Genomic DNA, 11110 nt, shown 5'->3' on the forward strand with positions numbered 1-11110 from the left:
AACAAGGCTAGCATGCGCGCCATTTGCTGAGTTGAGATCTTTTCGCAGGTCGTAAGCATGCTTAGTAAAGGGAGCATAGGAAACAAGGAGGGGATGAGTGGCAGGTTTTACGAAGAGCCTTATGGCAAGAGCAAAGAACCCATCAGGACACATTGATACTGTATAGATATGCCATTGGCGCAGTTAACATGAATGCTGAAGAGGGTGAAGGAAATGTTGCGGTGGAGACTCCGTCAACTCCCAATGCTTTCATTGGGCAAGATCTCATGGCTCCGTGACACCTCGTTTTAACGGAAGTGATGTATCGTAACTCCATGCAGACAATACCGACTAGATATGTCTGTATCTCCCCTGCTTAACTATGTAATCTTATCTTCGTATCCGCTGGGTGCCATTTCCGATCGACCAATCATTTAATATCGTTCTCACCCCTCGATCCCTGTGCGGCTTAACCCTCGACAGCGTCGTAACCCAGTACTCGGAAGGCTACTTACATGCATGGCACTCCCGCCAACGGTTCCTGCTTCCAATGACATATTACTTTTTCCACTTTTTCATTTGAGTCTTTCGAATTGCTCCAAAGTCGTTTCATCACATCATGCTTGTTAATGATTTGTTCCTCGCCATTCCGACAATGCCTTGGCCCAATTCACTGGTGGACCATTTCCGCGCACCGCTTCGTTCAACTTCGTGAGACTCTAAGGGGACGCATGCTGTTTCTTGTACATTCTTTCCCACTATGACGGCTCTTTCCTTCAGATCACACCAAATAAGTTGGTGTTTGTGTGTGAAGGCCAGGCTGCATTCGATTCGCCATACCCAGGATGAGTCTGGGCCTCGTGTATTCCTTACACCCCCTTGAGATGCGAATACCCGAGTGAAGTACAACTTGACGGGCCCGAGTGGCCAGACCGCTTCTCGCAACCTTGTAGTAAGACCTGCTGGCAAGTCTGTGGGCCGACCTGCAGTGCTTGCTTTTTTCTACGCCTGCATTCAAGTCGAAATGACCGAAGTCGGCAATGGTCTCTCCCTGTTGAGCTGTACTGAAGATGCATTGATCACATCACGATGAGGTCAGTCCTAATGCTGTATGGACCTATCCTATCTTCGCTTTTCGTGATAACTCATAGGGCTGTCAAGCACTGCCATGTTTCACTTAAGTGTAGTTTTATGCGGCATGTCGAGACAATCAGCATTCTGCTCAATTAAGCAGGGTAGCATTCAAACCTGCCCTCGTGTGTAATCTCCAACCCAACCCGTTCACCGTTCACTGCAGCGTAGTAGCTGCATAAGTGGCGTAATTACGAAGCCCATCCCATTCGCCAATCACATCATAACCCCTCGCGTCGGCCTAGATTATTGACTAAATGTGAGCCCTACGTAATGAATCTTTTGGGAACACCGTGGATAATCGCCAGTGTGTGGGTTAATTGCTTTATCCCACATGGAGTATTCCCAATAATGATTTGAAAATATAAATACTGTATAATTGTTCATTAATTTGGTGAGCAACAGCAAGAAGCAACGGCAAGACTATGGTCTCACATGCTCGCCCTCGGCCTACCCAGGAGCAATGCAACCAAGATTTAGTTGGGTTTGGGGACTCGGCTATGAATCCCAAGAAAACGAAAACCCTTTCAAAATTCATGGCCCAAAAAGGGAAAAAGGGTCGTGGTTTGGACGTGTGTAAGTAGGTCTCGACCCCTAATCCGGTGACCTCAGTTTTAACACTACCCAATTGACATTCTGGTAGTGCGTCTGCTGGCATGTTGCTATGCCGATCCGCCTTGACCCATGCGAGAGCTGCGGGACACCACGTTGTTCAAATTGTCGGGTCGATACTGTCAGAAAGACTGGTCGGGGTTAGTTCGCAGGGTGTGGTCAAAAGAAGCGCAATCTCTGCTAGGGAACCATTTCTAGTCAGCCAGATTCTAGCCTTCCTGCCAATTCGATGTATTTCGGCAGATTTCACCTTCGAGGAATCGAAATAACCACAAAGTCCATCCAGTACGTCGAAGGGTCGAGTGTAATCCGGCTCGGAGACTAGAAGACACCGTACGTAAGCAATATCACCTTTTAAAGAGGGACTAAGAAAAGGGGACTAAGATAAATGCATATAATATGTGCTTAGTTTGCTATTAAACCTTCTATGCGCTGAAGTTATCGATTATATATATATTACTATTCTCTTTAACGTGATTCGAGTGACGTAGGTTCCATGACTATCCGTACTCTTCGTCGACTTCCCCGAAAATATCCCAGAAGCTCTCTTTCCGGCTTTATACCAAAGAGACCAATTGTCGCGACCATTGCATTACATGCTCTGGCAACCCCTATAGGGGTTGCTATGCTATTCAGATCGACCTTGACGTCAGGGTGTTGGTCAATTTCGACACGGTGTGACACTGACTAAGACTCTGACAGTCAACAGCTAAACTTCACTACCTTCATTTCCTAACTTGTATGTAATGGGGCCACAGATGGACTCCCAGATCCTTCAAAGCTTGGCTGGCGATGTTCTCATTGTGCTTCCAAAGGCGAAACACCTGCCAACCACAAACACTGCATCATGTATTCTGATCCCCGCCCTCTGCAACAGAGTACCGATCAGACTGCGTAACGTACTGCAAGGTGGTGAGGGCTTACTGATTTGGTGATGGGAAGCGGGCAGTACGAGGCGGGGAGCCATAAAACGGCAAATGGTCGACTCGGGAGAGGCCTCCCAGTAACATGTTAAGTGCCAGTCGGGGCCAGATGAGGGGCTCATGCACCTCTGGCTGGATACCACCCGGTACCAGATGTGTCTGTGCGTCCCGCGAGATGTTTCGGCCCTCGCGATTGTTATCCCCTGAGCTGTAGCTAGGGCGATGACAAGGGAGAATCGAGAGGCTTGGGGAAGCACATTATTCGAGGCTACTAGCAGCATCAATGTCGTCAGATTTGAGCTTATCATCATGCTACGTACGCCTACAACTGAACATGAACGCAGACATGGGGATGGCAGGTAGACAGAGGAGATATTCGTTTCCAGACCTATGGCATATCTTCTAGGTTATAGTGAACCATTGCACCAGGAAGTTCCTAGATCGAGAAAACTTGTGGCTACCAGGGTGATAAAGCCCCATTAACCCCTTTTTACTTATCCCACGCCTTTTTGACTTAAATTGAATATAATACTTCATCCATATCATCTGGCACTGCATGGTGTGAGTAAGCCTTCCCATAGTGCAGTAGCTGTAGATCATTTATGTTTATATCACTGCTAAAAGGCATTTCTTTTGTGGAAAAAGCAGGCCATGTTAACTTCGGTATTCGTAGTACTCCCACACCCCTCTAAGAAGCCGTTAACCGTAACCAAGCCGTCTTGACAGCGGTTCGGCATTCCGATCGGTGGTCTCCGAGATAACATGTCTCGCCACAGCTGAAACCAAAGCTGCCGTGCTCTTTCCTCACTGCGTCAGTGTACCAGGTAGATGGAACAAATTTGCCTGTGTTGTCTCGAGTGCTGCATCAGTTTCTGTAGTGCAATGCCTGATTATAGTTTCTCAAGGAAGCTTGCGGTGCCTTAGTTGAGAGGATCTTCAAGCCCGGAGGTTTATTTTGAAGAAGCAGACCAGAGGTCACTTTTTGTAGGATGGTTTTTTGAACTCTGTGGACCTGAAGCTTGTGGCTGCCAGCAGCCTGTAAGAGCTGCAGGTCATGTGATCATATATAGCCCTACCAGTCCCCAGGTGCAGGGAGGCAGTAAAATTCACCACCGCGGTTCATGCAGGTGGCCCACGGAACTGCAGCTGTGGCTGGTCACAAACAATTTTGCAACCCACCAGTTATGTTTCGTTTGAAAGATACCGTGCATTTTGACCTAGAAGCGACGACAAGACCATGGGGGGTGCCGCAGGGTCACGAGAGATTTTCTCGTAATAGCTCTGCAAGCGGGGTTGGGGAAGCTGACTGCATCGAATCGGACGACGACCAAATTATAGAACACGGATCAAAGGGGAAGAAAGTCGTCGTTTGGACCTGCGTAAGTCTGATCCTTGACTGGAAGAGAAGGATCTTAACCTGATGGAAGGATGCTCTTGCTAATTGACTTTTTCTGGACAGTGCTTTTGCTGGCATGGCCCGATGCCGATTCGTCTTGACCCATGCGAAAGTTGCAACACACCACGTTGCGGCAATTGCCCGGTCGAAACAGTCAAAAAGAGTGGCCGACCTTGCAGTACACCTTGCCCATATGATTCTGCCTTGTCGCTGACAGCGGACGGCATGTCGGGGAAGGTGGTGTGCACGAGAGTTGCGTACCTAAGTTTTAGTGGTAGAGGCTCCCCGTTATCTCCCGGACTTGAGGCAGGCTGCCTAGGCTAATAAGTAAGCTGCGCAGCATCACTAAGTTGGGCTGACCTGGCTATAGGCAAGGAAGCGTGTCCTTTTAACACTGGTGGCCCTCTCGAATGGCCACATAGCTCGGGCGAAGACTTCAACATCTTTCGGCATCGGATCACTCGAATAGGAGCCAATTCAAGGCGGCGATGCGATCATCTGGACCTGCTGACTCTGAATAGTGGCATAATCCAATGCTGTGACCACTGGATACTTGGGTATCCACTGCAGACCACGCAGAAAGCAGCCTTGGGTACGATTGAAGTTGGTGCTGGGTAGTTTAGGGGAAGGAGTTGCTTCGAAAGCAATTCGCCCCAATGGTTTGAATTTCCTTAGTCTGGCGGATGCGGGCACCCAATGGGGGGCAAGGTTTGATAGAGCAAGGCAGTCACCACGACGCCAACCTAGGCAACAAGGCGACAGCCTCTCGGGCCGTACTGCATGAGCTGGGGTGCTCTAAGGCTAGTCGACGAGCTTAGGGATTAAAAATATATTGTCGTTATCCTGCGTGAAAAGACTCACAGCTTCGAAAAGTCCAATGGGAGGTTCTGTCGGATAGATGGTCTACGCTAGTGATGTTGAATGACAATACCAGTTCCGCGTCGAACTGGGTGGCTCTAAGTATAAAACAGTAGGCCTCGCCAGCTGAACCTAAGTTGGAATTGACTTGTCACCTTGCTCTCCAATGGAAATCGCCAAACATAGATGCTGCATTGTCAGGGTTCTGCGGGGTCTTGCTAATTTCCCTCCTTGTCCACTACCACCAGCCGTTCTGTGTGCCTTGCAATGCACCTTTCCCGAGTACACGATCTCACATGATGTCTATAACTCCTGATATATCCCGTCCGAGCAAGTCATTCAACTGGGAAACAAACGAAATTAGCCCGAATGGAGAAGATACCCCCTATCTTGACATGAAAGATGCTATCTTGGGCAGCCCATCGCTTGATCCGCTTGACGAGTTCCTGGCGATTCCTGTTCATTCGCCAGCAAGGCTTCGCCTCCCAAGATTGTTTCATCCTTTGTGTAGCAATCAGTCTATTCTAGAACACAGATCTGGGACTTTTTTGCCTCTGAATCGCAACGTGATATGGTTGGATGACAGTAGCCAGGGGCATGGGTCTCGGGACTATAGTGGTGTCATGAAAGATGACGAGTTCCTAAGGATCCTCAAGTTGAAGGTGAAATATCTCGGATGCCTTCTATTACGACTGGAAGCTGTGAGCTGACAAGGGAACAGCGACTTGGACACGAGACCTTCACAGATGCCCGTATCAGACGCATGTAAGAAAAAGAAAATCGTTTCGGATAATCACTTTACTAATCTTCACAGCCACATCCCTGATCCTAGCTGCCATACTGTCAGCAGTTTAATATGTAGGGCGTCATGGAATCAACGGTTGGTGCTAAGAGATTTCATAAAGCGATACATCAAAGCTGATGGGCTGATGAGTGTTCGTATTTTGGTAAGCCGCCCTTTCTTATTCTTCTCGGATCTCGGAACCGCTTTGGCGCGGACTGACACATAGTAGCCATGTGAGGATAAAGGCAAAGCATTCGTCATGGAATTTCACCTTCCATATCTTGCTTGGCGATATCAGAGTAACGGGAGCAACTGTGAAGACATCCGAAAGACCAAGGATGGCAAGCCTCTCAGGAAGCTGCAGGACATGTCCTTTCTGTCACGATCTATGGACTCAGGCCTGGGCAATAGAAAGGATATGCCAGTTGATTACCTATATGAAGCCCAGTCCTCCTGCGTGGTAACTGGCTACAACAACACTTACTGGACAGCTTTGTCCTTCTCCGACACATATTTCTATCCAGGCGCAAACAATAACGATGAATCAGTTTGTGGGGACAACGAGGACATGCTGCCGGACTACGACGGGGAGCATGACACCGACTTCACGGATCCTCTGACCATTGGAAACACCACAATTCCTCACAAGTGGTTAGATCCTAGGCATTATTTTCTCGTTATCTTAAGTGCCCGATTGGACAAAATCAAAGACGAGTGGGATCACATTCGGGATGAAATGTCGTCGAAAGTCTCGGACTATGTGAGTTGGCTTTACTTTATTAGCACCCATTCATTCATCTCTGCTGGTGGCTGCCTTGCTACCACACTCAGTCCTGGGATTTTATACCTGCTCCTTCAGATGGTCAAGTTACCTAAACGCATTCTTCTAGTTGAGTAATCCGCATATTACATCACCCTCAGCAAAACTGACGCTGGCATCTACGGATGGCCACGCGGAAGCGGTCAATAAAAACTACGAGTGGGTGACTGCCGTTATGTATCTTCTTGAAAAGCTTCTGGTTACCTTGGAAAAAGTGATCAAGGCATTTTTCAAGTTCGAAAAGTCCGGGCTCGCCAAATGTATGGGCCTTGAGCCCTCACAGCTATTGCAGCTTCCACTTCAAGAGATCAGACAGTCTGTCGATGAGCTGGACATTATCCGCGACAGCTTGTCTACATTACGTCAGGAGGCTCAGGTGTTCAAGGAACAGGTAAGTAATCCACTGCAAGAGAACAGTATAGAATAAATTGAATCTGATACCCGTTACTAGCTTATCCTACATCTGTCTGTTGCAGGGAACTTCGTCATGGTCTTACAGCAAGCAAACTTTACGACGAATTCTACATACGTAAGTGACGGAGATGGCTATTCAGGCGAATATCCCACTGACGGCAATCAGACATTCTTCTTCGGAGCTCCGACCTTAGCTGCTGGGCTTTTCCAAGCCAACATTTTGGGTGGAAAGCTGACACTCGTATGGTTCATACTCGTGACATTCAGCATCACCGTCTTGGGCTCAATAATCCAGGAGAGGCGGGATGGATACACATGGCCCCAGATAGTGAACTCCTTGACATTTGGACGACTGCCTCTCAGGGACACTAGTCGGGACGACAGACCCGGTAGCCCAGCCCCTTGGAAAACACCAGGAGCCTCCCCATTATGGGAAGAAGTGATACCCAAGAGAAGACAACCCATGATGGACCGACGCCGGGCTGGACGTAGCAATACATGGAGGAACAGTGGTTCGAATAGGCGACCTAATCGTGACAAGGATAGAGATGGACATATGCGTCAGCCATTTTCAAGACGGGATGATACTGGTCTTGCGTATCCAGAAGTGGTGCATACAAGATCAAGACCATATAATAACTGAGTTGTTATTACCAGAATGAATGTTAAATAAGTCATGTAATCAGTACTAAGATATGACTATGATAGCACTTGATCACACAAGCATTGCCCACTGTATAACGCCGTACTGTGCGGATTAGGGACTGTTTAATATTACAGCTAGTATAACGTTTATTTCATTATATATAAAGCTTCAAGCCATCCAGAATCATTAGCTAGGTAAACAGGCTGTATTTACTGCATGCCACTTCATGCTGTCATACGCTGCTCTCATCAACTGACCGTAACCTGCAGCCTAAAGGTTTAGAGTCAGTTCTACGAAATTATTTCAGTCAAACAGACTTGCTTATTGAAGATTGCCAGCCTTGGGTAACATCGATGCCTAATAATATGCCGTGCCCACCTTGTGGCTGATTACACATCGACTTATCTACCGTATTACAACCACGACATCGAACTGCGCCTTCTGTAAACCGGTCAAAGGTAGACTATGTCTTTCTTTCACTGACTCCGACATGGTACAGCCCGAGCCACCCATCTTTAGATTAATCCTCGCACGCATTGACATGTTGGGCTGCGGCGAGTATTCCCTCTTCCATCACGGCACAGGAGGGACGGCAGCGACCTAGATTTATCTTGGCATGGACAAGGCAGACTCGGTTGTCAGCTAGGTTATCGGCGATCAGCAACAGTAAGAGCTACATTCTAGGCGGTGATCACCTTATGTAGGCATCCGCGTGCTTGGCTGCTGATATAGTATTGGCTTTGATAGAAGTCGTGTATTGGCACCGCTTGCCTCACCGGTTGGCCCCTCATCTAGTGATATCGAATGAGCCAATATCTCCCCCCGCCCGCTCAGAGGCTGACAATCCTAAAGCGATTCGAGCGTGTCGAGGGCCTATTGGTTGGCAACAGCAGCCTGGACCAATCACCCAGGACTCCAAATGTATGTGCAACCATCATGGAAGCCCAACGTCCTTGGATCAAATGCTTGAATGCTACCCAAAGATCTGCGGACCGATTCCCATTGCTTCTGATGCACCATGAAATATTGGCCTCATGCAAATTCCGCCTCACTTAACGTCATGAGGCTCTGCTGAAGATGCCATACTTTGAGAGATTCCTTGTAGAACACCATGAGCCCAACCTTTTTCTCGATCAAAATATGCCTTGCAAGTAGGCAAGCAAGCAACACTATCTTCCAAAGGCAGAAATAGCTTCCGCATGAGATAAAACTTTGGCATTGATGAAATAGTCAAGATGGCTAGCCTCACCGAACTCGAAGGCCGGCTCGCGGGCCTCGGTCTGGACTCCCCCTTTCCGGATGTCCCCGCAGCCAACGCCCTAACAAAGCCCATTGACATCTACCGGCTGCATCTTGCCAGCCTCATCGCCGCGACACTAGAGTGCGATGTGGCGGCCGCCTATGAAGCAATACTGACAGCAACCGATCTGACTCTGGCGGATCTGGCCGTTGTCGTGCCAAAATTGAAGCCGAAAGATGTCAAAGACATCAAGGAGTTCGCTATAGAGCTTGTACAGAAGGTATATACATGATCTGATTCTTCTCGTGGTTGTTACTGTACTAGGGATTGTTGTGGTGATGGTATGATCTGACAACCCCTTTTTCCACTTATAGTTGCCTACTTCGCCTCTTTACGCGGTTCCGTACCCCGATGGAGTCCAGCTCCGCTTCTTCTTCTCTCAGAAGACCCTCCCTCTGTTGATGTTACCATACATCCGTGAGAGAGGCACGACGTACGGCGAAGATCATGCACAGGGCCTCAAGGATCCAGCCAACCCGGCGGGGGGCCAAAAGAAGATCGTTGTGGAGTTTTCGTCTCCGAACATCCCCGGCGACTTCAACGGATCCCACCTGAGAAGTAACATCGTCGGCGGCTTCGTGGCCAAGATGTACGAATGCATGGGCTGGGACGTGGTGAGGATGAACTACCTCGGCGATTGGGGCAAGGGCCTGGCCCTCTTCGCTGTCGGGTGGGACAAGTACGGCTCCGAGGAGGCGCTGGCAGCCGACCCGCTCGACCACATCATGGATGTCTTCGGCAAGATCAAGGCCGACTTCCAGCCCGAGTCGGATGCCAGCAAGCAGGCCAAGAACGAGAACAAGAGCACGGCCGAGATCGAGAGTCAGGGTATCTTCGCACAGCGTGATGGCTTCTTCAAGAAGCTGGAGGACAAAGATGAGGAGGCCCTCGTGTTCTGGAAGAAGTTCCGCGACATTACTCTGACCAAGCTGGAGCCCGCCTACAAGCGGCTCGGGGTCACCTTCGACGAGTACTCGGGCGAGTCCCAGCCCCTGCAGGAGACCATGACCGAGATCGAAGCGACGCTTACCGCGAACGGCGTGCTCCAGGAGAGCGACGGGTCGCAGATCATCAACTTCGAAGACCACGGCAACAGAGGTCTGGGCACAGTCATTGTGCGGGCCCGCACGGGCTCCAGCACCTACTTCCTGCGGGACCTTGCCGCCGCGGTGGACCGCGAGAAGAAGCACGCGTTCGACAAGATGATTTACGTCGTCGCCTCGAAGCAGAACTCGCACTTCCAGCAGGTCTTCAAGACGCTCGAGCTCCTGGGCCGCGAGGACCTCGCCAAGAAGCTGCAGCATGTTAGTTTCGGTGACATTGCGGGCATGGCGCCTCACGTGAAGAAGACTATGTCGCTGGGACAGATCCTCGATGAGTGTGCGGAGATCATGCAAGCCGCAGAAGCTGAGGATGAGAAGGAGAATGAAGACGAAGGTAAAGAAAAGCCTATCCCTGCTGGAGGTGGTGACCCGGCCGCTGTTGGCGGCCTGTTATCATTGGACCTGTTCGGGAAGCGCTCCCACGGCTATGCTTTCGACAAGAAACGCATGACAGCCGAGGAGGGCGATTCGTGCCGCATGCTTCAGCAGGAGTACGCCAAGCTTGCCTCGGCGATCGCCGAGCTCAAGGGCCCCGAGAGTGAGGGCGAGGATGCTGGCGGAGACGACCCGACCCCCGATCACGCCGCGCTGCAGAAGGACGAGAGCATCGACCTGCTGCGAATGATGGCGCAGTACCCCGACGTCACCGCCGCCACGTTCAAGACGCTCGAGCCCCATGGGTTACTGTCGTACCTGTCACGGCTGGCGGAGGCGTCTGCAATGGAGCTAGATGAAGATGAAGGCGACGGCGGTGATGAAGATGGGGCCGGCCCCAGCAGTGCGGCTCCCGAGGAGGAGACGGCTGAGAGCCGGAAGGCGAAGTTGATGCTGTATGAGTGCGTCAAGCAGGTACTTGGCCATGGGATGAACTTGCTTGGGGTTCCCCCTATTGGATGAGTAAGCACTCACACAGTACTTGGCGTGTTTGTTATTTATATATTGGAGCGTTTCTACGGGAGGTGTTTGTTGCTACTGGGCCGGGTTGCAGTTTGGCTCTCCTGGTTATGGCTATGTACAAGAAATTGATTACGATATTGAATTTGACTGCAGATTGGTTCCCGCTACGCTTATAACATGGAATAAGCTGATCGCCGAGTAGCCTAGTACCAGTACACCACAACCTACGAGGTTCACTTAGTGTTGG

At 50.0% G+C, this 11110-nt stretch overlaps 2 protein-coding genes across 2 annotated transcripts; both read left to right on the plus strand.

Annotated features, from left to right (window-relative positions):
- Positions 1-5942: 5942 nt before the first annotated feature.
- On the plus strand, positions 5943-7560 carry PG986_005233 (uncharacterized protein; the record flags this gene model as incomplete). Its single annotated transcript, XM_066841455.1, has 4 exons — positions 5943-6443; positions 6574-6894; positions 6955-7032; positions 7084-7560. 4 exons carry the CDS (start codon positions 5943-5945, stop codon positions 7558-7560), a joined length of 1377 nt encoding a protein of 458 aa, XP_066701317.1.
- A 1238-nt stretch (positions 7561-8798) lies between these two features.
- PG986_005234 (arginyl-tRNA synthetase) lies at positions 8799-10863 on the plus strand (the record flags this gene model as incomplete). The annotated part of the gene is made up of 2 exons (XM_066841456.1): positions 8799-9083; positions 9178-10863. The coding sequence occupies 2 exons, from the start codon at positions 8799-8801 to the stop codon at positions 10861-10863; spliced, it is 1971 nt and encodes a 656-aa protein (XP_066701318.1).
- Between the last annotated feature and the right edge of the window lie 247 nt (positions 10864-11110).

Source organism: Apiospora aurea, assembly GCF_038362705.1.
Source record: "Apiospora aurea strain CBS 24483 chromosome Unknown utg000004l_segment0_segment0, whole genome shotgun sequence".
NCBI lineage: Eukaryota > Fungi > Ascomycota > Sordariomycetes > Amphisphaeriales > Apiosporaceae > Apiospora > Apiospora aurea.